At 40.5% G+C, this 27,652-nt stretch overlaps 1 protein-coding gene across 2 annotated transcripts in view; it reads right to left on the minus strand.

Annotated features, from left to right (window-relative positions):
• Nucleotides 1-27,652, minus strand: part of PPM1D (protein phosphatase, Mg2+/Mn2+ dependent 1D) — a 59,918-nt gene that overhangs the window by 25,095 nt on the left and 7,171 nt on the right. The window contains exons 2-3 of one of the 2 annotated variants that reach the window (XM_069602723.1): nt 14,846-15,074; nt 6,155-6,279 (exon numbers count right to left, since the gene is read on the minus strand). In XM_069602723.1, coding sequence (XP_069458824.1) covers nt 6,155-6,279; nt 14,846-15,074 — 354 coding nt within the window. The remainder of the gene's footprint in view (nt 1-6,154; nt 6,280-14,845; nt 15,075-27,652) is intronic. The other variant, XM_069602724.1, reaches the window with a different exon arrangement.

A 27,652-nucleotide genomic window follows, 5' to 3' on the forward strand; every position in this document is an offset into this window, starting at 1 on the left:
ATGCAGGAGACATAGGTTCGATCCCTGGGTCAGGAAGATAGCTTGGGGAAAGAAATGGCAGTAGAAGGAAACCTACTCCGGATTCCTGCCTGGAAAATCCCATGGACAGAGGAGCCTGGCAGGCTAGTCTATGGAGCTGCAAAGAACTGGACATGACCAAGCGACTGAGTACGCATGTACGTAACACTGCAGAATCATCTCATGCTCATTAGCAATCAGCAAAAGAGACAGCAAAACAAAAAACCCTAGTTCCCTCTCAAATGAAATGCTACGAAAGCAGGTAATCTCCCAAAGCATATTATGAACTTAAACCTAGCACTTTTTATTTACTTTTATTGAATTTCATATTATTACAGCCAGCCTATTAAAAAAACATCTCATCTGGAGATCATTTCAAATGTATAAAGTGATAAAAATCAAAACATATCAAAGAACCCCCATCTTTACTCAGATTCATTATTGCTGACATTTTGCCCCATTTGCTTGCTTTCGATCTACATATGTATAAAGACTCTGTGCATGTAACCTTGCAACAAAAGTGTTTTAAATAATAGTCTTTTATCCCTAAATACTTCAAAGTGTGTTTTCTAAGAATAAGGACACTGCAGTTATCAACTTCATAAATTTATATTAATATAACATGTACCTAATATACTACCTACCATTCATATTCTGAATTGTTAGATGGCCTAATAATATCCTTTATAGGATCCAGGTGAGGAGCCGGAATAGCACTTACTTAGAACATTTCTTTAGCCTCCTTCATCTAGATTGCAGCCATGCATTCTTGACCAGGGTACTACCTAGGGGAAGTGTGTATCACACATCTGAAGGTATACAATGTACTCATTAGTGACGGTAATTTTCATCATTCAATGTGTTGCCTGATTTCTCTACTCTCTAATTACTATTTTTCCTCTCTGGCAACTAAAAGTAGTTAAGCAATGCTAATAACATTCTGTTGCTTACATACTTCTGAATATGCATAATACACAAAATCGAGAACTACACACATTATTTCTTTCTCTAGATAGTTAATGTTGAAACTAAGCTAAGGGGAAAAAAATCACATCACTAAAGATCTCTTCAACTACACACTCATCTATTAATTTTGTATTGATTAATATATCCTGCAAAAAAGCCCATCTATTATTCAGCCTCCACCTTCCCACCCTTGTTGTTCTCTCTTTTATAGTTCATCACACCTTTTTTCTTTTTGAGAATTTTCACCTGTTGCTCTCATTTTTGCATGCTCAGTTTTTTGAAACATTCAGTACTTGGAAGCTCCCCGCCCCCTACACCCTTGGCTGAGCCACACAGTCATGCCCAGTCATGTCCAACTCTTTGTGACCCTATGGACTGCAGAAAGCCAGGCTGCTCTGTCCCTCACCATCTCCCAAAGTTTGCAATTTCATGTCCATTGCATCGGTGATGCCATCCAGCAATCTCATCCTCTGATACCCCCTTTTCCTTCTGCCCTCAATCTTTCCCAGCATCAGGGACTTTTCCAATGAGTCAGCTATTCGCATCAGATAACCAAAATACTGGAGCTTCAGCTTTAGCATCAGTCTCCTCAACGAATATTCAGGATTAATTTCCCTTAAGGTTGACTGATTTGATCTCCTGACTATCCGAGGGACTTTCAGGAGTCCTCGAGCACCACAGTTTGAAGGCATCAACTCTTTGGCATTCTGCCTTCTTTACGGTCCAGCTCTCACACCGTATGTGACCACTGGGAAGACCATAGTCTTGACCATATGAACCTTTCTCGGCAAAGTGATGTCTCTGCTTTTCAACACACTGCCTAGCTTTGTCATAGCTTTCCTGCCCAGAAGCAATCATCTTCTATCTCACAGCTGCAGTCACCATCCGCAGTGATCTTACAGCCCAAGAAAAGGAAATCTGTCACTACTTTACCATCCCCCCTCTATCTGCCATGAAGTAATGAAGCCGGATGACACGATCTTAGTTTTTTTAATATTTAATTTTAAGCCAGCTTTTTCACTCCCCTCCTTCATCCTCAAGAGGCTCTTTAGTTCCTCTTCACTTTCTGCCATTTCCCCACCCTAACACCATCCCAATAAAAGCCAACACAGTATGTAATAGAGAAACCTGACTTAGTAGCAATTCACAAGAGAAATATCTAGAGATCTGAGCTTAATAAGCCAACTAACGTGAAAAGATTACTAAAAGCTAATGACAGTTATAATTCTAAAACTCCATTATTACAAGTACAATGCTCAGGGAGCAGGAACTACATATTTCCACTGTACTTCAAACTGATGAGACCACATCTTGCAGTGTTCTTAATTCTGGAATCACGTTTATTGGGGGAAATATCCAGAGGGATAGGACAAGACTAATGGAAGGTCTGAAATTAGCCTAGAGAAACATGCTAGCCAATTCTGAACAGGTAAATGACTGTCATTATGCAAAAACCTAAACACACTGACCTGTCTGAAAGCTTCATGGAGACAGATTTTAACTCATGGACTGTCTAATAATGCAACAACGTGTCCTTAAAAACATAAAGTAAAGATTACGGAAGATACTCATGTGTGCTGAATTATTTATCTGAATTACTCCAGCACTGTACCTGAACAGACCAGCAATGTTAGAAACAGGAACACCAGTTGGTTTTTCTGTTCTTTCTGCTGCTCCTTCACCTGCTCCTTCTCCTCCTCTCTGAAGTCACATAAGGGTTTCAAGGCTTACGTGAAAAGCAAGGTACACACACACTCACATACTCCAGATAAACTGGCATCTGCTTTTCTAAACTGAAGTTCACCTTACTTTTGAACCTGGAGGAAGACCTTGCCCTCAGACCATGTTGAGTTCCCCATGAAACTCCTCTCCATTCTTCAGGAATATTAATTCCTTGCCTCCCATGTCCTCGGGAGCTCACTAATGCTACAAATGGCAATAGTTAACTTGAAATTTGCCATCTACCTGAAAAGTAAAGAAAAGCTGACTATCACTTTCCCCCCTCTTTTTTCCTTGCTAACAGTTGAAGGGTCAATTATATCACATATATACTATGAGTGAATGGCCTGGGTAACTAAGACAAAAATCTTTAAAATAGGTGCTTAGAAACTGCTACAGGCCCCCAAAATGGCACGCTGGCCTCCAATGTTATTACCCTGTAATTTTAGCCAGTATGATCCTTTAAAAACAAACTCGATCATGTCATTGCCCTACTTTAGTAAACAACAACAGTAACAACAACTAACATTTACAGAGCATTTACTATGTACCAGGCACTATATTAAGCACTTTGCATGTGTCAAGTTACCCAATACCCACAACAGTATGAAGCAGGCCCCACTTTACAGATGAAAATACTGTCACAATATATTAAGTAATTTTCCCCCAAGTCTGTACAGCAAATGACAACACTGGGATTGGAGACCTAGGAACTGCGGCTCAAGTCTACCTCTTAATCACCGGGGTTTATTTCCTCTCCTCCTCTTCAATCCCTTCCCAAAATCATTTAAAATAAAATTCCTTCTCATGCTCTAAAAAGCCTTGAAGGATTTAGTCCTTGCCTACCACCCATAATGTCTTCATCACACTTCTTTCCTTAGTCTGTACCACCCTTCTCATCAGGCAAGCGTCCTCATCTTCACCCTCATTTTAAATCTCTACCCTCTCTCTCTCACTAAAGACAAGGAGCCCTTTCCTTCCAGCGTTAGGGTTCTTTGCATACAAATGACAATTTCCAGTTCAGGTTAACTTAGGTCAGGGTACTTCCAAACAACTAAGCAGGAAAATCCAATCACATCAATGAGCACTGCCAAAGGAGGTCAATTATCACCTGGACGTATTCATACCAACCAGGTTTCTTGGCTTTTAATTTTGATCCTTACTGGATTCACAATTCAAAATCATGGAACAGGGAATCTAACTGATCCAGCTGGGGTCATATGCCTGACCATTTATATTTTACTAAAGGACTCTAAACAGGAATGTCTAAACTAATACTGCACAGAGTAGGGGAGATACAGTTTCCCAAAAGGGAGTCAGGACATTATTCAGTAGGAAAAAGAATATGTGCTGAACAACCCCCACCACCGCTCCTCCCAAGTCCAACGTCCACCAGTGGCCTGACGGCCGCTGCAAGTGTTCTGCCTTTGCTTGGACTTGGCCCCTTTCCCTCCTTCAGGTCTTATTCAAAGGCCACTTTTTAAAAGAATCTTCCTTAATCATCCTCTCCAAAGTACCTCTTCTCCTGGCCACCACCTATCCCTCCCATCAACTACTGGCATATCATATTGCTTAATTCCTTTTTGATGCTTTTTAAAAGAATTTTCTCATTTGTTTGCTTATTATCAATTCTCCCCATTAGATTATAGGTCCATGAAGGTTGGGACTACGTGCACTTGATCAAATACCAAAGATGAACAAGCAACAGTAGCATGATCCTTTAAAAAATGCAAATGAGGTAACATTACTCTTTAGCTTAATATCCTTCAATGTTTCCCAGTAACCTTAGTCTAGAACAAAAATATCTGATGTTTACATTTGCCTCAATTAACTCCCAACTTTTGATAATTCCTAGAACATGCCAAGCTCTTTCCCAATTCAGGATCCATGCCTAGAATATTCTTCAACAGGCTCTTCACAAAACCTGATTCTGAGCCATCACATCTCAGCTAAAATAACACTTCCTAAAAGGAGCATTTCCATCACACTACCTAAGATAGATTTTCCCTTCTAAATTATTCTTTATCACAGGACCCCTGTGATTTCTTTCTTTCATATTTCCTAGTCTGTAATTATTTCATTTACAAATCAGTTCAGTTCAGTTCAGTCGCTCAGTCATGTCCAACTCTTTGCGACCCCATGGACTGCAGCAACTCCCGGAGTTTACTCAAACTCTTGTCCATCGAGCTGGTGATGCCATCCAACCATCTCATCCTCTGTCGTTCCCTTCTCCTCCCACCTTCAGTCTTTCCCAGCATCAGTGTCTTTTCCAATGAGCCAGTTCTTCACATTAGGTGGCCAAGGTATTGCATTTTCAGCTTCAGCATCAGTCCTTCCAATGAATATTCAGGCCTGATTTCCTTTAGGGTTGCCTGGTTTGAGCTCCTTGCAGTCCTAGGGACTCTCAAGAGTCTTCTCCAACACCACAGTTCAAGAGCATCGATTCTTCGGCGTTCAGCTTTCTTTATAGTCCAACTCTCACATCCCTACATGACCACTGGAAAAACCATAGCTTTGACTAGACAGACCTTTGTTGGCAAAGTAATGTCTCTGCTTTTTAATATGCTGTCCAGGTTGGTCATAGCTTTTCTTCCATGGAGCAAGCATCTTTTAATTTTATGGCTGCAATCACCATCTGTAGTGATTTTGGAGCCCAAAAAAACAGTCTCTCACTGTTTACAGTACAGTGTACAAGCTACCTTTTACAATGTACACGCTTACCTTTTACAATGTACAAGCTTACCTTTTAAAAAAACTGAAATATAATTGACCTGCAATATTATACTAGGTTCAGAACAGGTTTACTTCTTTATCACCCATCTCCCCAACTATTTATTCTTCCTCCCTGAGGGCAGAGTGTATCTGTATCATCACTCCAAACCCTAATACAGTACCTGGTACCAAGTTAGTGCTCAAGTATCTTTAGAGGAAGAAGGAAAGAAGGAAAAAAATGGTGTTTTCTAAGAGAAATTTTCTTTAGAAGAAAACTTCACTAGTACATCCAAAGTAAGATATTTCTATAGTTACAATCCTCTAGCCTTCCTTCCAAAACAAAACAGAACAGAAAATAAGTATGTTAATTTTGTCACAATTTACTTTGCTAGCTAATGAAAAAGAAAAAAGAGCTTTGAAGGCTCTGAAAAGAAATTTGAAGGGCTAAGTAGGAAAGGACATTTAGAAATAGTTTTAAGGCTAACATCAAGCCTAGGCATACATTTACTTCCTTAGGAATAAATGGAAACTATCAGAACATTGAACATAACTCAGGATCAAAGAGCAAACAGCACTGATAATCCTCCTCTCAATTAGGTTTTCAATCATTTACTACAGTATCTATTTACACACTCAGCATGTGCCAAATGAGGGTTTAATTCTCAGTCTTGTCTTTTATTTTACCACCATACGCTGCAGAACATCCAACATGGTTTCACCAAACAGAAGTCCTACTTACCAAGTGCTCTGGCTACTGCCAGAAAGGGAATCTGGTCAATGACTGTGCTCCTCCTCACAGGTCCATTGTGAGTGAGCCGAGGCCGTTTCCAAACCACACGGTTCACCCCAGACTTGTTCATCACGCTGAAAGACAAGAGTTCACAGAAATACAGTAAGTGATCACAATATATCAACTCAAGTAGTTCCACATGTTAAATAACTTACAATCAGATTGTATTATCACAATACAAAATACAAAATAATGATTCATCTGCTTTAGACACGTGCATAAATCAAAGTTCCTGTTCATAAGGCAAAGACAAAATAGGGTAAATTAAGATGAGAATTTGGAGATTATTTAGGGAGTACAGAGGAACAGAAATGAGTAGGTAGCATGTATACAAAAGCAAGATAATTTGATAACTGAGAAAACTGAGGGGAGGAAGAAGGGGTTATAAAAGAAGAGGGAATACATAAAAGAAGTCGAAAAGGTTATATAGTTTTTGAAGGATTTAAGGGTATTGAAAACAGAACTTCCGCTTTAGTATTTTTGATCTGAGGAATTAACAAGAAATGCCTCACTAGAAATACCTATGTATTTAGATATTTCTGTACTTAGAAATGTGAGACTAGACCTTGGAAACAGATCAGCTGTAGAGAGAGAGATCTGGGAGTTAGAGAACAAGAAAACCCTCCTAGAAATTTGGTGTAGGAACAAGAAAAATCTGTAATTAATACACAGAGTAGTTAGTACACTCCAGGGTGCCTAACACTGAAATATGGTCAAATATTTCAGCAAAAAGCGTAATACTAAAAACACAGTAGAGATGGTCTCTCAACCTATGCCCGAATGACTGAAATGGGAAACTGGCCCTTATATCAATTTAACCATAATCTGCCTGGAATTAAAAAATAAATAAATAAAAGAAAAATGTTTCCCTGGAAGGTTTAAAAAAGTTGAGGGGGAAAGCGGAAAGAGCATTTCCAAGAAACCAATATTAGCCTGCCTGATATCAGGGTTACCTGCCAGATAGATACACGCACAAGACTGGATTCCTGACTCTCGGTGATAGGTGACATTCAAGTTACCAAATTCAGTCTTCACACTCAGGTCCCAGGCATGCACTGAAACCCTCTGATTACAGTCTGAAATTCATTTCATCTATGGCAGGTCAACTGACAATCACCTGTGGTCCTCTTGTCAGTTACTCTTCTCCTTATTAATGAGCACTATGACATCCTGATATACACGTGAGTCTCAATAGTTTACTATGCTGACTGTGAGTAGCATGACTCTGTCCCCCTAAACTTAATGAACTCAGAAACTAAACCGGGTTCCAGACACACAAAGCAGAAAATGGAACAGACAGTGGTGACCATCTCCACAGGAATGTCGCTAAGAAATGCTGTGGACATCAGCAGCGGCCAGCCAGCTCACCTCTATCTATGGCTCTTCTGCTTCTGCTCTAACTTCAAAGGAATGAAGATACTAAAGAAACAACAAATGGAATAAAAGTTCCAGCAGAAACAAAGGCATAAATATAGATAAATGAGAAAAAAATCTCCAAGTCCAGAAAAACATGAATATAGCAGAAAGAGAACAACCGCAACCATCCTTCTAAAGTAGAAAACAAGCCTCATGAGACAAGGGCAGGCCAGGCGCCTTAAGCAGCGCGGTCTCACCAGACTTGCAGCAGTGATGGCAATGCTCCCTCCGCACATTCTAACATGTAGCAGCCACCAGCCATGCCCAGCTACTGAGCTCTGTCAATGTGGCTAGGGCAAATGAGGAACTCAATTTTTAATTTAACTTTAATTAATTCATATTTAAGGTCAAACAGCCACATGGGGCTACAATAACCAGACAGAACAGGAGGGGAATGAAACAAGAACACGGTAGATATTTTGGTCGATGTTAACACAGAAGAGAAATATCAAGAGAGTTGCTCATTTACTCTCCCTTTTGAGAATTAATTTGTAGTACTGAAACACTGTTCCAGGTCTTAGTAAGCATCAGCAAAGGCGGTTATCTTTTTTTTTTTTTGAGGTTGGAATTGCTTTTATTGGGGCAGGCCCGCCGTGGTCAGGTAAGTGATCCAGGTGAGTATTCCGCCTCGGAGGCAGCAAAGCCAGGCGCCTCCTCAAGGCGCCTCCTCGAGCCACCTCCCCGGGCGAGGAGAACAGGCCAGCTCAGTCCTAGGGCAGAGGTGGGGGCGGACACCCCCCCTCCCCCGCCCCGGGCGATACAGCAGGAGCGGGCGGCACCGGCTGGACTGCCCTGGCAGCATCCCGGGCCAACTCGGGGACTGAGGCTCCCTGGGAGAGGCAGGCAGGCAGCACCGGGGAAGGGGTGCCCAGCAGGCCTCGGGAGGCAGAAGCCTACTGGGGCCCGCCGTACCTGGCTGGCACGTCTAAGCGCTGGGCAGTGGCGAGCCTTTCATCAGGAGGGTCTGTCTCCCACCCCAGGTCTGCGTCGTTGGGGCCTGGGGTGCGAACGGGGACACAGCAGGCACTTACTAGGGAGCTGAGGCTGGAGGGCTGAAGCCAGAGGCCTGGGGTCTGGGGGCCTGGCCTAGGCCGGCTGGGTCTGCTTGGGGACCTCACCCTCCAGTTGGGAAGAGGCTTCCTGAGCAGCCCAGGAGACTAGGGACTCGCTGCGGCCCCCACAAAGCGAGCGGCTCGGTCCTGGAGACAGAAGCGCTGATCCCTATGGCCCTGCTGCTAGGGGCTCGGTCCCCTGCCCAGGCAGATGGGGCTGGGGCTGGGGCTGGGGGACCGCGCCCAGACGGAAGCCCCTGGGGAGATGGAGGGCTGAGTTGGGAGGAGGTTACTTTTTATTTTATGCTTTCTTCAAAGCTGACCCTCAAAAAGCAAACAGTAAAGACTACATCTACCATTCATGGACTTCCCCTGGCAGTCCAGTGGTTCAGACTCTGCTCTTCCAAAGGAGGGAGCCTGGGTTCTATCCCTGGTGGGGATCTAAGATCCCCCAGGCTGTGTGGCGTGACCAAAAAAAGAAAGAGAGGGAGAGAGAGACAAAGTGTTTGTTGCTGTCCAAATCTTTGCTAATATCCAACCAAAACACCATTCACAAGAAACTATGGAACACAAGAGTTACGGGAAAAAAGACACCAGCATTCTGCCTTCCTAACAGCTTACACCCTGTAGCTCTTTCCTAATCCTGCTCCCTAAAAAGTCAGGCCTGCGTGTGTGCCATGCTCAGTCGCTTCAGTCGTGTCCAACTCTGCAACCCTATGGACTGTAGCCCTCCAGGCTCCTCTGTCCATGGGATTCTCCAGGCAAGAATACTGAAGTAGGTCGCCATGCCCTCCTCCAGGGGATCTTCCAGACCCAGGGATCAAACCTGTGGCTCCTGCATTGTAGGCACGTTCTTTACCACTGAGCCACCAGGGAAGCCCCAAAGTAAGGCTTAACAGAAAGTAATTACAGTAGCTACCCACATTGCTTTCAATATAACACTCCTGGGAGCTCTCTTGACACGTAATATTCAAAGTTATTATGGTCTCTGAGCATAAACACCGACAGAGGAACAGATGACCAAATAAGAGCACTGGCTGTAAGTTTTACATCCAGTATCAAAACCCAAAGCAATGCTGTAGAAGATGCTGTTTCTCTTGCACTTCCTGCCATTGTCCTGTGTGATTAAAAGGCATACAAAAGTATCAGCCTGATATGCAGGGGCTGACAGAGAAGCAACAGAAGGCTGGGAAAACAGAGCACTGGCCAGTTGCCTAGGGTGAGGACAGAAGGAAAGGAGGAAATAACTTATAACAAAACAGCTCAATTTGTGCAAAAAGACACCTGCTCTCAAATGGCAAAGAGTTCCTCCAGCTGTCCAGCTGGTATTTTAAGTAACAGCACAAAAACCATAAACTCAAAAAATAAAGTTAAATACAAATATATAATTTAAAAATTCGTAAAGAAAAAGATTTTTTACCAGACTAATGAGAGGAATCAGGCCTACCAATATTAAAATTTATAAAAAAGCATCAATTAAAAAAAAAAAAGTATGGTATTGGTATTTAAGGACACCCAGAAAAGGCCCAAATTTGGGCGAGCCATAAAGTTCGTTCAGGTTCTGCCATATCATCATATGGGAAAACCTGAAAGAACTATTTTTTTTGGCCAGCTCAATAAATATGATTGCAAAGCTCACTTTACATAACTACCAGTAGTGGTCTCAGATGCACGCTGACCTTCACACTTACAGGACCTAATAAACTAGAGCATGAAACCAGCTTCACCTGACTCTGCAGGATGCAGGACAGGAACCAGTCCGCCAGAACTGCAGCTCCAGCAGTGCCGCCTTCAGCAGCGATCCTTACAGAAATCCAGGAGCCAATTTCCAGCCACAAGTGAGCTTCGTAGGCCACAGGAATCTGTGTCTCAAGAGCCCCTCACTTCCCGGTCCCCACACAAGTCCAGCTGCATGTACACAGGGCAGCCAAGATCCCTGCTTTCCAAGGGAAATCTCAGGTCCCTGCTTTCCAAGGGAAATCTGAGGTCCACAGAAATCTTTCCTATCCACCTGCAGTTCCATTCAAGGGTCCTTCTACAAGGAGCAATGTAACATAGTTACATTCCACATTTATCCTAACCAGGGAATGAGTGCTAGAAGAGGATAAACTCCAGGTCATCTTCCCACTATAGAAGGGTTTTATGCCTGGTAAGCCTTCTAATCAGCAAGGAATGGCTGTGAAATTGTTCAAGTGGCTACTGATGGACAGTTAGAAAAAAATATTAACTTGAATCTCTACTACGTAACTTTAAAATTCCACAGCTACAAGATTAAAATGTAAATGGTAAAACCATACAAATACTAGAAAAGTGGCTCTTGAAATATGGGTCAGGGACCCCCCTGGAAGTCCCCCAGACAATTTCAGGGGATCTGCAAGGTCAAAATTATTTTCCTAATAATACTAAGACCACGTGCATACAGTGGAGTTTTTATTTATTTATTTATTTTTTTTACAGTGGAGTTTTTAAACAGCTACAGAACTTGATATATTGTATGATAAAAGATGTCAATATTCGGATGATCCGCATAACCCAGCTAACCAATATTTTATAAGTGACCAATACTTAGGTTTCAAAACCATGCACAAGGGCTATATACTTTATGATTCCAACTATGTGGCACTCTGGAAAAGGTAAACTAAGGAGATAATAAAAAGACCAGTGCTACCAGGAACAGAAAGGGAGGAAGGGGAAAGGAGGCAGAGCACAGAGGATTCCCAGGACAGTGAAACTACTCTGTATGAAACTATAAAGGTAGACACCTGTCATTACACATCTGTCAAACCCTAGAATGTACAACACCAAAAGCAACCCAAATGTAATCTATTGACTTTGAGTGATAATGATGTGTTAATGTATGGTCATCAACCATAACAAATGAACCACTCTGGGAAAGAGAGCTGATAGTGAAGAGACTATTCACACAGAGTAGGCAGGGACTCCTGTACTTTCTGCTCAATTTTGCTATGAATCTAAAACTGCTCCAAAAATAAAAGTCTATTTAAAAGATCATGCATGGATGAAGATATTATTTAACCAAAGGCTCTTAACTGATACACCAATGGCTCTCAATGAAAGAATATGAAAAAGTTACTGATAAGATTTCAGACACCACATTATCAAGAAATTCCCTCTTGATGAATTTTAGAACAGTATCAAAGAAAAATACCCCCCAAATATGAAAAAGCTTTAAAACAGTCTCCCTCCTCCACCTATATATCTATGTAAAATATGATTTTACTTTACATACTGCAACCAAAATACCTTATCACAACAGTCTGAATGCAGAAGCAAATATAAGAATCTAGCTGTCACCTACTAAGCCAGACAAGAAAGAGACTTACAAAACTGTAAAACAGTGTCAATCCTCTCAAATATTTGTTTTGGGGAACCAGCTATTTTTTCATTAAAAAAAAAAGTTCTTTATGTTAACATATAATGAGCTTAATATTGTTATTTTTCAATAAATTAACAAATATCTGAAAACATCTTCATTTTAATTCCTAATATGGTTAAGTCAATACATCTGACCCATATAAACAAAAAAACTCTCTGAGGGCCTCAATTTTTAAGAAGGTAAAGTGTTCCTAAGACCAAAGTTCATAACTGTTGTATGAGAAGAAAATATAGAAGACTTTATAACCACCTCAGAGGGAAGGAATTATGTATAGGCACAAAAACCAAGTCATAATGGTAGACATGGATAAATTTAATTACACTAAAATAAACTTCCACATGGAAAAAAAATCCCAGGAGCAGAATCAAAAGACAAACTGTGAAAGCAACATCTGAAATTCATCACATACATAGAAATCTAATTTCTCTAATCTACATGTGGCCCCTATACATCAATACAAAAAGAAGGCTGACTACTCTCCCTCATAAATAAACAAAGATGATACACAAAAACACACAGAAAAGGAAGTCTATATGGCTTTTCAACAAATAAAAAAAGAAATTCAACTTTTCTCAAGATAAATTCAACTGAAAGCATCACCAAGATGACTTTTTTTTTTAACCTACAACTGGTGATGGTCAAAAAGTTCTATAATTATGTTGTCAGGGTCATTCACATATATTGCTAATAGAAGTATAAACTGGTACAATCTCCATGGAGACAAATAGTTACCAATGTAATTTTATATCCTGCTTATTGTGACCAACAAGCGTTCTCCTATATTATTAAAAGTTCCTGGCAGGGGAAAGGGGTAATTGGTCAAAGGTACAAATCTCCAGTTATAAGATAAGTAAGTACTATGGATGGAATGGACCACATGGTGACTGTAGTGAACACTGTTATACGATACACAGGAAAGTGGTTATAACAATAAATCCTGAGGGTTCTCATCACAAGAACCGTTTTTCCCTTTTTCTCTCTTTTTAAAAATTGTATCTGTATGAGAAGATGGAGATTAGTTGAACCTATTGTGGTAATATCTCACAATATAATTAAACCAAACCACGATGTAGTACGTCTTAAATCTACACAATGACATGCGATTATCCCTCAGCGAAACAGGCAAAAAAGGGTGTATTTTTTAACATCCCTCATACGTGTTGGAGGTCCTTATACCAGTCTACCCCTACTTTTTTGTCTATTTGTTCTGGCCATGCCATGCAATTTGCAGGATCTTACTGAACCTAGGCCCTCAGCAGTGAAACTGCAGAGTCTCAACTACTGAACCACCAGGGAATTCCCTGACCTTTACTTTAACGTTTGAAAATTTTCATAATACCATTATTTTTAAAAATTTTGCTCACATCATATCCAGTTACGAATATAATTAAATGTAATTAACCATTTTCCAGATGTTGGGCCTTCAAGTAATTTTCAGCTAAATTAACAGTCAATAAACACTGCTGCAATCAATAACTCTATTTAGACATTTTGGTCCACATTTCATATTTCTTCTTTAGAGGAGATTCCTGAAATTACTCAGGCTATATAAATTTGAAGTTAGTGGTATGTTGTTTTTTGTATAGGTCATACCAATATATAATCCTAGCAACGGGATACCCATTACAATTAAAACACTGCTAACTCAATAACAAAAAATAGAACTTCACTTCAATGTTAAATAGTTTTTCAAATGCTTCTACTACTGTTTTTAATTTTTCCTGTCATTCAAACTTCTCCTTTATGCCATCTGAAGGTGGCAGAGTTTTACTGCTTCTCTTACTGATCTTTTGAACTCTTGGTAATTTAAGGATGTTAATTCTTTCCTTCAGCTTATTATTTCTCTGAAAAAAAATTTTTTATTTAATAAAAACAAGAAAGGAGAAAAAAGTAACAATATTACGGTAAGACTTGAGTTAAATGATTATTTAGAAAACACTGGATTCTGTTTACTTCCCTCAGATCCTTGATTTTTTAAAAACTAGTATTGGAATGATTTTTAAATTTTCTTATGTTATTCCTTCCTCTGCTTGTAGAATAACCTTGCATTTTAGTTTGTATCATAAAAATACTATGCTTAAGTCAAATTCACTTCATAGTTTACAAACTGTCTCAAAACACACTGAGAACATAACACAGAGGTTTGCCATGTACATGACTTACAAACCAAAGGGGAAAACTGAAGGCTAATTCTAACAAAATTCTATTCCCCAAAATAGATTCAAATTGTTCTGTTCTGAAACTCTGAGGGCTGCTTTGTCCAGATTCTGAAGGGCATGCTGTTTAGTGCTTATACAAAAGGCTTTAAATAAATCCCTGTTTGTTTTGTTACTTGAGTGCCATTAAGATATTATTTCCTTTTGGAGCCATTTATCAGAAATAAATCAGTCAATTCAAAATAATAAAATAAATATGAATATACATGGATATTTTACCAGGCAAGCTAAAAATCTGTAACTTTATTAAAAGGGATAAGTAGGTCAATCTGGTAAGTAAAGCTGCAGCTGCTGCTAAGTCACTTCAGTCGTGTCCGACTCTGTGCAACCCCATAGATGGCAGCCCACCAGGCTCCCCTGTCCCTGGGATTCTCCAGGCAAGAACACTGGAGTGGGTTGCCATTTCCTTCTCCAATGCAGGAAAGTGAAAAGTGAAAGTGAAGTCGCTCAGTCGTGTCCGACCCTCAGCGACCCCATGGACTGCAGCCTACCAGGTAAGTAAAGCAGAAAAGGACTAAATAAAACCAAGAGAGGAAAGACAGAGCAGGACAATCATTACCTCCCACCAAGTCCTTCAATTCGCTCTCTTTCCTTGGGAAGTTCCGGCTTATGGTCCTGTGTCACCTCCACAGCTCGGATAAAATCATCCTTGGGATCATCTTGAATTCCAAGAACCACCCCCGAGTCGCCCACGTGAGCAACATACATCTTCAAGCCTCGGATGATGACCACGCTGGCAGTTGTCCCTGACGTGCTGGGAAGACCTGTCATAGTCTTTGGCCATTCTGCTGTAATAGAAAAGAAAAAATGTTACTTTCAGGTGTATACATAACTACCGTGGCAGAATAAAAACTGCAACTTACGTTGAGTTAGCATGTTAAAATCTGAATGAGCACACAAAAATATTTAAGAAACATATTTGAAAGCTATTAAAGAAGGACTTAGGTTAATCCCTTCATTCTTACATTAATAAATTAATTATATAGATAATGCAATTATATTGTGACCATCAAGGCAATCTTAGGAGAAAAATGTTACATCATAGGTTTAGTAATTCCACATAAGTCTTAGTCTTAACTACATTTAGTAGCAAGGATATGTTAAAAGTTTGATACCATACTGGCAGCAGCTTATCATCTGTTTATATTAATTTTTCTCCAAAAAGAGTTTCAGAAAAAGCTACTTGATTTGTTTTTAAAATAACTCTGCTGAGTATTCATAACCTAATAAATAACATTTACCAAGCACCTACTGGATACCACTTGCTAAGACCTTTACCTGTGCTAAGAGCTTTACCTGTATTATCTCATAACACTAACAATAAGCTAAGATCAGTTCCATTATTTTCATTTTGCAGATGAAGAAACCAAAACTTTGGTTAAGAAAGTTGCTCAAAATAACTCAAATATTTTAAGTAGCAAAGATCCCATGTATCTAATTCCAAAACCTATACTGATTATATTCACTATCATTTAAAACTTCTGAAATATTCTATGAAATGAAGAGTAGTCATTCAGTCGTGCCCGACTCTTTGTCTGGTGGACTACAGCCCACCAGACTCATCTGTCCACGGGATTTTCCAAGCAAGGATACTGGAGTGGGTTGCCATTTCCTTCTCCACGGGATCGTCCCAACCCAGGGACTAAACCTAGGTCTCCTGCACTACAGCTAGATTTTTTACCGACTGAGCTACAAGAATGAAATATTCTATAACATTAAACATTACAGTTCAAGATAGCAAACAAAGTCTGAACACTAACGTATTCTCCCCACAAAATCCTACTGAAAAGACAGATTACAAATAATAAAAAGTTCTGAAACACAGTCATGAAACACAGAGAAGGGTCATAAGAAAATCTGAGGAATTCCTGAAATTTTAAACAAATGCAACTGTATTGAGGGGAAAAAAATCAGAATGCAAAATTTGTAATTCAACAGGAGGAAAAAGCAGTCAGTAAAGAAGGCAGTACATCAGTATTCCTTGTTAACAGAGTTCCAGAAAAGTTCAAACTCAGAGGCAGTGACAAAGGCTGAAGTAAGGAATGGATGGTGGAAGCTTGGCAGATTCATTTAAAACTGGGAGCTAGGTTAGTGCCTAACCTAGCACATGGTAAAAGGTGAAACACTTAAGTTCCTAAGATGTCAGTACTAACTACAGTGCGTGCATGCTAAGTCGCTTCAGCCATGTCCCACTCTTCGTGACCCTACGGACTGTAGCCCGCCATACTCCTCTGCCCAGGGATCCTCCAGGCAAGAATGCTGGAGTAAGCTGATGTGCCCTCCTCCAGGGGATCTTCCCAATCCAGGTATCAAACCTCCATCTCTTATGTCTCCTGCATTGGCAGGTGGATTCTTTACCACTAGCACCACCTGGGAAGCCCCAGTACTAACTGTAATACTTCTCTTCTTTTTAATTAATTTATTTAATTGGAGGATAATTACAATATTGTGATGGTTCTGCCATGCATCAGCATGAATCAACCACAGGTGTACATGAGTCCTCCCCATCCTGAACTCCCCTCCCACCTCTCTCCCCACCCTACCCTATCCTCCTAGCTTGTCCCAGAGCACTGACTCTGGGTGCCCTGCTTCATGCATCAAACTTGCACTGGTCCTCTATTTTTGCAGGTTTCAGAGCTATTCTCTCAGATCATCCCACCCTCACCTTCTCCCACCGAGTCTAAAAGTCTGTTCTTTACCTCTGTGTCTCCTTTGCTGCCCTGCATGTAGGACCATGGGTACCATCTTTCTAAATTCCACATATATGCATTATTATACAGTATTTGCCTTTCTCTGACTTATTTCACTCTGTGTAACAGGCTCCAGGTTCATCCACCTCATAAGAACTGACTCAAATGTGTTCCTTTTTATAGCTGAGTAATACTCCATTGTGTATATGTACCACAACTTCCTTATCCATTCATCTGGCAATGGACATCTAGGCTGCTCCCATGTCCCAGCTATCGTACATAGTGCTGCCATGAATCCTGGGGTCCATGTGTCTCTTCCAATTCTGCTCTCTTTTAAGGAAAGTGGTGCATCTGCCAATGGGAACAACAGGATCTCAAAGGAGATGTGGGAGAAGAAATAAATTCCGCCCCCGCCAAGTGGATGAGGTGTCACTCAACTTTTATAGCCATGAGCCTTCTTTAATATACTAGGCTGACTAGTTCTTTTCTTTTCCAAAATTATATATGCCAAAAAGCCATCTCTTGAACCCTACAGTGCATCTCCCTGGCCCATCACATGATACAGATGGAATTTATCCTCCAGAGTGACCTGTCACAACAGAGGGCTTCCTGCAGCACAGGAAACAACTGCTGAGGGAAACCAGAACAGCTACCAATATTGATGTAGCTAGAAATTCATGTACAGATACCATATACACACGTAAAACCATCTGCAACAGTACCAGACACATGGTAAGTAGTTAATAAACATTGGTTTGCGGGATTCTCTGGTGGCTCTGTACTTAAGAATCTGTCTGCTAATGCAGGAACATGGGTTCGATTCCTGGTCCAGGAAGATCCCACAGGCGACAGAGCAACGAAGCTACAGAACCTGTGCTCTGAAGACTGAGAGCCTGTGTTCAGCCACAAGAGAAGCCACTGCAATGAGCAGCCCTCACTTACCACAACTGGAGAAAAAGTCTGCACAGCTACAGAGACCCAGCAGAGCCAAAAATAAAATAAATAAATAAAATTTTAAAACATCAGTTTTTGTTATTACCATTATGTATTTAAGAAAAAAGCAAACAGCCTGAGAGACACCAAGTGGAGTTGCAAAAAAAAAAAAAGCCCCAAGGAAAACAGTTGTGGCTAGATTACTGGCATTGATAAAGTTCAATAAGATCAATGGATATGAATACTTATATAAAATATCAATTCTATTTTTGTAAAATAGAAAAAATTACAAAATGTAACTTTAAAAACAAGATCCCATCCACAGTAACAGCAAAAGGTGTGAAATATCTGGGAACAATGCTAACAAATCTCTAATAAGACACTTATGGAAAAGTAGTAAACCAGTGAACAAATAAAACAGCACAGACCCATGCATATTTAGACACTTGGTATATGAACAGTGGAGAAAAGACAGACATGCAATAAATGGGGCTGGGACAAAATTTAAAAACTAGTAACTCTGAGTTCCTGATGCCAAACACAAAAAAATCAATTCCAGATACATTAAAGACCAAACATGAGGGACTTCCCTGGTGGCACAGTGGATAGGAATCTGCCTGCCAATGCAGGGGACACAAGTTCGATTCCTGCTCCTGGAACTGAGTAGGGCAATTAATCCTGTGCACCGCAACTTCTGAGCCTACGGGCCCTAGAGCCCGTGCTCCGCAACAAGAGAAGCCACCGCAGTGAGAGGCCTGCACACGGCCACTAGAGAGCAGCCCCTGCTCGCTGCAACTGGAGAGCCTGCGTGCGGCAGCGAAGGCCCAGCAAAGCCAAAATAAGTCAATTTAAAAAAAGGCCTAACGTGAAAAGCAAAGTTAAAACGCTCAGAAAATGCACAGAAAGGTACATTCGTGATCTCAAGGTAAAGAAGGATTTCCTAAAGACAAAAAATGGACTAGCCATGTAAAATAAAATGACTGTGAAGTTGTACTACCATCAAGACTTTCATTCAAACATATTAGAGTGAAAAGACAACTCACAGAATGGAAGAGGATATGTTTGTAACATATATGGGCCAAAGGAATAGTATCCAGAATACGTAAAAAGCTCCACAAATCAAATCAATAAGACTACTCAACAGAAAAACACATGAAGAGCCTAAACAGGCTTTGACAAACGAGGACATGCAGACAGCCAGGAAGCACGCAGAGATGTCTGGCTTCTTTAATCATCAGGGAAATACAAATTAAAAGCCACAGTGAGATACCACACATAATTATCAGACTGCATAAAGCCTGACAATAGTAAGTTAAGAATGTGGAATAACACGTTCTATCGTCAACTACTGGTAGGAGTGTGAACTGGTACAACTACTTTAGAAAGCATCTAGGCATTATACGGCAAAGGTGAAGACAGGCATACTCTGACTGTTCATTACCCTTTGGTATACACGATAAATCAAAGCACATGTGCACACAATACCTATGAATGCTCACAGCAGCACTGTTCATCTGGGCTTAAAATGAGCAACAAGTCAAATGTCCTTCAAAATAACAATAGATTATATTACACACCATGGGTAAGAATCTCACAAGAAGCATGAGATAAAAGAATACATACAGCATGATTTTCTTCAGAAAAAAGAAGAAAACTACCATGTTTACAAGCAACAGGCAAACTATTAAGAAAAATAAGTAAATCACTACAGAACTACAATCACGTAAGTCAAGATCCTGGTTGCCCCTTGGGGGAAGTGAGGAATATGAGATCAGAAGGGCCTATTGGGGTGCAGGCAAATGTTCTCTTTCTTAACTGGATGGTGTTCATTCTATGATTATTTATTATAGTGTACTTTATGTTTTACGGCCTTTTATGTATACATGCTATATTTCAGGGGGGTTTTTTAAGTTAAAAGAAAAAAAAAGCAGCAGGAAAAAGGCATCAATTCTGCAAACATAGATCCCAGCAGACAGCTCTATAGACCATGCAGTTTTGCAGTTTGGTTATAGACATCATTCCTTAGAAGCTCAGCCTAGAGTATGGTATATGTTTCTTTAGACCTTTATTCTATGGCTCTAGGTAAAACCTTTCCTTTTTTTTTTTTTAAAGAAACTAAAAAAGATTGTTTTCTGCAGCTAAATATAATGAGAACGAAGTGAACTCCCAGAAAAAAGAGTTCTTAAGCACATTCAGAAAAACAAAATTAACCTACAGTATACAAGTAATTCAGCTGTTGGCAAAAAGCACCTAAAATGAGATGAAGAGGGAGGAAAAAAGCTAAAAATAAAAAGGATATTCAAAGAAATGTTAATGTTTAAATCACATTTTTTGTCAAAAGCACTAATATATTATGAAAGATATTCTGCAATGATCTAAAAATACTGAATAATCCATGCTTTCCCTATTCATTTGAAATGTCACCTTTTATCATATGTTACATCTTGCCTCAGATCTATTTCTGGACTCATCCTACTAATCTATTTATGGTGCTTTTTAATAATTGGGAGTTTAAGTATCCTCCAATTATTTTTCTTTCTCAATATTCTCTGAAGTATTTTTCCACATTAACTTCAGAAGCAACCTCCACCCTGTGGAGGTTCTGAGTGAAACTGCAATGACTTTATGTATTAAGGAACCTGCCTCTTTATGTCTTCCTTAGCCTTTCTTGTTTTCTACTTTACATTTTAATCAAAAAACAAAAGTGATTTAAAACAAGGAGCATATCAAAAACAGTATCAGATAGTATATGAATTCTGATTTAAGCATCTTTTAGAATATGTAAGTCATTAAAACAAAGACTAATAAATTTTATAACACAAAAATGTAAAATTTCTGGATGAAGTAAAGCTATTATAAACATGTATAGAAAGTATATGTTCTTTATAATAAGTTTAAATTTGGGGGTACTTATATATACTTATCATGTTTTAATATCTATTAATATATCCTGAGACTCATACGCCAAAGCCTTTGACTGTGTGGATCACAAGAAACTGTGGAAAATTCTGAAAGCGATGGGAATACAAGACCACCTGACCTGCCTCTTGAGAAATCTGTATGCAGGTCAGGAAGCAACAGTTAGAACTGGACATGGAACAACAGACTGGTTCCAAATAGGAAAAGGACTATGTCAAGGCTGTATATTGTCACCCTGCTTATTTAACCTCTATGCAGAGTACATCATGAGAAACACTGGGCTGGAAGAAGCACAGGCTGGAATCAAGATTGCCGGGAGAAATACCAATAACCTCAGATATGCAGATGACACCACCCTATGGCAGAAAGTGAAGAGGTACCAAAAAGCCTCTTGATGAAAGTGAAAGAGGAGAGTGAAAAAGATGGCTTAAAGCTAACATTCAGAAACAAAGATCATGGCATCCAGTCCCATCACTTCATGGGAAATAGATGGGGAAACAGTGGAAACAGTGTCAGACTTTATTTTGGGGGGCTCCAAAATCACTGCAGATGGTGATTGCAATCATGAAATTAAAAGACACTTACTTCTTGGAAGGAAAGTTATGCCAAACCTAGATAGCATATTTGAAAGCAGAGACATTACTTTGCCAACAAAGGTCCATCTAGTCAAGGCTATAGTTTTTCCAGTGGTCATGTATGGATGTGATAGTTGGATTGTGAAGAAAGCTGAGCGCCGAAGAATTGACGCTTTCAGACTGTGGTGTTGGAGAAGACTCTTGAGAGTCCCTTGGCATGCAAGGAGATCCAACCAGTCCATCCTAAAGGAGATCAGCCCTGGGTGTTCACTGGAAGGACTGATGCTGATGCTGAAACTCCAATACTTTGGCCACCTGATTCGAAGAGCTGACTCACTGGAAAAGGCCCTGATGCTGGGAAAGAATGAGGGCAGGAGGAGAAGGGGAAGACAGAGGATGAGATGGTTGGATGGCATCACTGACTCAATGGACATGGGTTTGGGTGGACTTCGGGTGGACAGGGAGGCTTGGCGTGCTGCAGTTCATGGGGTCGCAAAGAGTCAGACACGACTGAGCAACTGAACTGAACTGAACTAAGACTCATTTAACTCTCAAGAGGTAGGCACTATTTTTTTTTAAAGTTTTGACTGCTAGTTTTTCAGTTTGTTGCTGCACCAGGGCTTTCTCCAGCTGCGGTACATGGGCTCATTGCAATGGCTTCTCTTTTTGTGGAGCACAGGCTCTAAGTGTGAAGGCTTCAGTAGTTGTCACACACAGGCTTAGCTGCTCCTTAACATGTGGGATTTTCCTGAACCAGTGATCAAACCTGTGTCCCCTACACTGGCAGGTGGATTCTTTATCCACTGTGCCACCAGGGAATTCCGAGGTGGGTACTATCTTGATTCTATTTTAAAGATGAGGATACTCAGGCACAAAGAGGTAAGGTCACACAGGCAGTGAATGGAGAAACTGGGATTTAAACCCAGGCAGTTCAACAGAGTCCTAATCACTGCACTAGGAATTTTTACAGCATTCTAATGTCAAAGTAGTACAGAACAGTAGAAGCCTTCAGGAAGCAATTTGAAAAACATGTATCAAGAGTCATCAAAAGATAAAATATATTATTCTTCAACCAAATAATTCAGCTTTCGGAAATTTTTTTTTCCTGCAGAAACATCCAAATGGAGGAAAAGGCTACGTTGCTTTTGTTGCTGTTGTTGAGTCACTAAGTCGTGTCCAACTCTTCTGCGACACCACGGTCTGTAGCCCACCAGGCTCCTCTGTCCACGGAATTTCCTGGGCAAGAATACTGAAGTGGGTTGCCATTTCCTTCTCCAGGGGATCTTTCCAGACCAGGGATCAAACCCACGTCTCCTGCACTGGCAGGCAGATACTTTACCACTGAGGCACCAGGGAAGCCCTTATGTTGCTTTTACTTTAGTCTTTACTTACAGTATTAAAATACAGTACACACGCGTCTAACACACATTCCCCCTTCCAATACTAGCATCCCAATTTTGTTCTGGAGTTCACAGCCTCCATTGCATGCAGTCTTTAGGACGGAACTAAAAACCTGCTTGCTCCTGGCTTAGCTGTAGGCAAATGACCTGTGTTACTCTTCATATATTTGCATCTTTAGATAGAAAGGCATAAAGCCAACTTTTGGAGCTGATTCACCCCAGAAACTAAAACCTTTCAATGAGTGTCCACCAGTTCCTATCACCTAGAGCCCCAGAGATCCCTGCTTCTGTCCACTGCAAAACCTGGTTTAGCCTTTAGTCTGATTCTGTGAGCTGCCTAACATCCTTCTACTGAACTCCCATGCTCTTTTCCCTCCTTATTGTAGATTGAGTCACTGTGTTGTTTGCAAAGAATTGTAATACAAAACCAGCACCACAGAGTAGGCTGCAAGCAACTGCTTCTCAGAAAAATGTCAATTAGTTACGGAACCAATAAGGGGTAGAAGACGTTGAGTCTCCTGTTCATATTCCAGGCAGTAACCAGTGGTGAGACAGGGCAAACAATAAGTGGATAGTCTACAGTGAGCATACTAGCTTAGAATTATGGTAATAAAACTTCTCTGCAAACAGATCCAACTCCAGCCAACGGTTCCATGACTGAGAAACAACAAACAATTTGACATGACTGTTAAGGAGCAGAACTGTGTCCTTCCAAAAAAGATATGCTGAAATCCTAATACTCAGTACCTGAGAACATGATCTTACTCAGAAAGAGGGTCTTTACAGAGACAGTCAAGTTAAAATAAGTCGTGAGGGCGGGCTCTAATGCAGTAGCACTGGTGTTCCTACAGAAAGGGTAAATACGAACACAGAGACAGACAAACCCGCAGAGGAAAGATGGGAAACGCAGAAGGGAGAGTCATCGGACTAGAGGGCTGCTCCTACAAGCCAGGGAATGCCACGAAGTCCTGGTAAACATGAAGCTAGGAGGGGTAAGGGGCTTCCTCTCAGCGCTGTCAGGAGACAGGAACAGCATGGCCCAGCCAGAGCCCTGATCTTGCACCCTGGGCCTCCAGACCTGTGAGACAAGAGACTTCTGCTAAGTCAACCAATTTTTGGTACTTTATTATTAAGTTCCAGAAAACAAACACAATGATATGAAGGAAACAATTCAAAGATTTAGGGAAATAGGGACCTTAGATTAAATCTATTATATGAATATGCATCCCACTTATCCACCCCAAGAAAAGTTGAGAAGACTCTTTTTCAATAATTAAGGAAGTAATTGAGTAAACAACAAAACCTTTTTTTAATTGAAGTATAACTGATTTACAATATTGTGTTAGGTATTTAGCAAAGTGATTCAGTTAGACATCTTTTTTTTTTTTTTTCCTTTCTTTCTTTTTGGATACACCGCGTGGTATGTGGGGTCTTACTTCCCTGACCAGGAATGGAACCCAGGCCTCTTGCATTGGGAGCTTGGAGTCTTTGACACTGAACTACCAAAGAAGTTCCTATATACTCTTTATTCTTTTCCACTATTGGTTATTATAAGATATTGAATGCATTCACTGTGCTATACAGATATGCTTACTGTTTATCTATTTTATATACAGTACACCAAAATCTTTTAAACATATTTTACTGACTTTTCTCTCTAAGCAAGAAATACTAAGGGAAGAGGCTGCCATGAAAATGGGTCTCCTGACCTCTGTGGGTGGGAAAATCCTGAGGTGATGGAGATCAGATGAGAGCAGTTAATTACCCAAAGACAATGGTTACTTCTGGTATGGTTACTTCACCAACACCAGGGGAGAAGAAAAACTGGATCTCCAGAATGCTCTTTCAACAAAAAACAAGAAACAAAACAATCTTCCAAGTTTAAAGAATTGTTAACCATCTTCAAAGTGGTATGTGGCCATTTTCACACGCAGCTAAACAGGAAGGAAAAGGAGATACCCACAACACTGAGTAACTACTGAACAACAGCTCCAAGATAAAAATTCTGGAGCTACAGAATACAGCCACAGTCCACTGATAAGTAAGAGCTAAGGCCCATGGAGGTCAGGTTCTAAAGACTTTCGATCCAGTCTACCTGAGACCCAATGGAATCCCAAACCTATCTATCCCACAGCTTTTGGTCCCCAAATAACCTCAGCAACTAACAGCTTCCTCTCACCGTTCTCAGTAATTGGTCAGAAAGTCTGCTACGGTAGAAAAGGCCAAGTGCAAGACTACCAACAGCACTCTCTTCCAAAATAGCAAGTTAAAAGCATTACCACATCTCTCAAAGAACCACAAAGATTTGTGTCACCTAAAACATGAGCAGAGGTGATGATCTGATATAGTCTCACTACTCCAAAAGTCTGACAGTCTGAAAATGACAGGAGATTATAATCAAATTTAATCAAATGATGATGCCAAATGTTGCCGCGGTTTTGATTTATCCTCTTCACTGAAACAAATAAACACAGCCTTGGTTACCTGGTATGCATCCAACTGCAGGGCTCTGATGAAGAGCTACCTAGATTCCTCTTCCGATCGGACACCTACTTCCTCAGGTTTACTTCCCTGCCCCCTCAGGAATAATCCAAAGAACTTTTTTCTTGAACCAACAGAAAGTCAACCACCACAAAATATACCATCACTCCCAAATACTATTATAGTATCTAATTCCTGTCTCTCAGTCGTGTCCAACTCAGCGACCCAGCCAGGCTCCTCTGTCCATGGAATTTCCCAGGCAACAATACTAAAATGGTTTTGCCATTTCCTTTTCCAGGATTCTTCCAGGCCCAGGGATCAAACCCGAGTCTCTGCGTTTCCTGCATCACAGGTGGATTCCTTGGGTAGAGGGTGAAATTTGAGGAACAGAATTGCAATGTAAGCACCAGAAAGCCCTAATTTCTACACCATCAGAATCAGGAAATTAACACTGAGAGCATAGTACCACCTAATCTATAGATCTCACTTATTTTCATCAACTAGCCTAACAATATGCTTTATAATAAAAAATAAAATTCAGGATCCCTTGTTATATATGCTTATCATGTATCTTTAGTCACTTCCAACTTGGAACCTCAGTGTTTCCTTGATGCTTTTTAGGAACACTTGGCCAGTCATTTCAAGAATGTCTCTCAGTTTGGGTTTGTTTCATGTTTCCTCATGTTTGTAACCAGATTATGCATTTTTGGCAGGAACATCACAGAAATATGATCATCTCCCTGCAGGCAGTATACAATTTCGATTTGTCCCATGAAAAGTGATGCTACTCTTGAATCACTCAATTAAGGTGGTGTCTGCCAGGTTTCTCCCTCTAACCTTTTTCTTTTTGTAATTAATATGTTTCACAGGGAGATTATCTGAGACAACATAAATATCCTTTGGAGTGAACTGAATGGTGACCCCTCCCAACACCAATAAAAGATATGCCCACCCAGAAGCTGTGAATGCGACCTAATTTGGGAAAAGGATCTTTGCAAATGTAATTAGGTTAAACATCTTAAGAAGCGATCACCCTGGATTAGAGTGGGTCCTAAATCCAAAGACAAGTGTCCTTTAGACAGAAGGGGAGAAGACACAGGCGACATAAAGACAGTGGGGACGGAACAAGCCAAGAAATGCCAAGAACTGCTGCCAGCCACCAGAACCTAGAAGAGAGGATGGAACAGATTCGCCCTCAGAGCCTCCAAAACGGGATCAACCCTACTGACACCTGGGTTTCAGACTTCTGGCCTCCAGAACCATGAGAGAATACATTTATGTTGTCTTTAGAACATCCAATGTGTGCTAACCACCCCTCTAGGGAACTCATTATAGCAATTCTGTTCCTCAAAGTTTTACCTACTAGTTTTAGTGTTTATTGATGTTTCTTGGCTGACTCAACTATTATGATGGTTACCAAATGAAATTTTCTAGTTCCATCACCCTTTCTACATTCACTCTTGTAAAGAAAAGCTTTACATCAGCTTTATTCGTAACAGGCAAAAGCTGCGGACAATACAAATGCCTATCAATGGGTGAAGGAACAAGCCGCGGTATATCTAGACAATGGAATAACCACTCAGTAAGGAGGAAAGAAGGAGCGAACTACAGGCAACAGCATGCGGCAGCACAGATTCTCTAACACTGATGGAAAGTCATGAATGACTAGCAAAAACAGACAAGATCGGTACTTGATAAATGTGGCAAATTCATTCAGCACATGTGATGAGCAAGACGATGAAGGTCCTTAATACCAAAAACTGAAAAATATGAGACTAATGATACAAGCTTAAATTCCATGATTTAGTAAGTTTTCTTCAAATGTGGGGAAGATTCTGGTGGCTCAGATGGTAAAGAATCTGCCCGCAATACAGGAGACCCAGGCTCAATCCCTGGGTCTGGAAGATGCCCTGGAGAAGGGAATGGCAACCCACTCCAGCATTCTTGCCTGGAGAATGCCACGGTCAGAGGAGCCTGGTGGGCTACAGTCCATGGGGTTGGAAAGAGTGGGACACAACAGAGCCTGGCTTTCTCGTTTCCCTTTACCCCTTCTGCCCCTCTTCTGCATTTGTCCATCTCTGTTTCTGTCTTTAAATTTAAGATAATGAAAACTATCTGCCAAACATAGAATCAACAATCTAGGTTAAGACCAGTTTCTTCATAATTCATTTCTTTAGCCACATTCTTTTAAGTAAATGCTTTGCTTTTCAGTTGAAAAATTAAAAAAATAAAACTTCCCATATTTCATCGTCCTTTACAAATACTGTGGCGAATTTCCTGTAATCACATCAGCGATCTCACTTCATTCATTTCAAGTGTATGCTGTTACCTTTCTAATGGTTCTCTTGATGACACAAGTCAATGAACT

The sequence above is a fragment of the Ovis canadensis genome, chromosome 11 (genome assembly GCF_042477335.2).
Source record: "Ovis canadensis isolate MfBH-ARS-UI-01 breed Bighorn chromosome 11, ARS-UI_OviCan_v2, whole genome shotgun sequence".
NCBI lineage: Eukaryota > Metazoa > Chordata > Mammalia > Artiodactyla > Bovidae > Ovis > Ovis canadensis.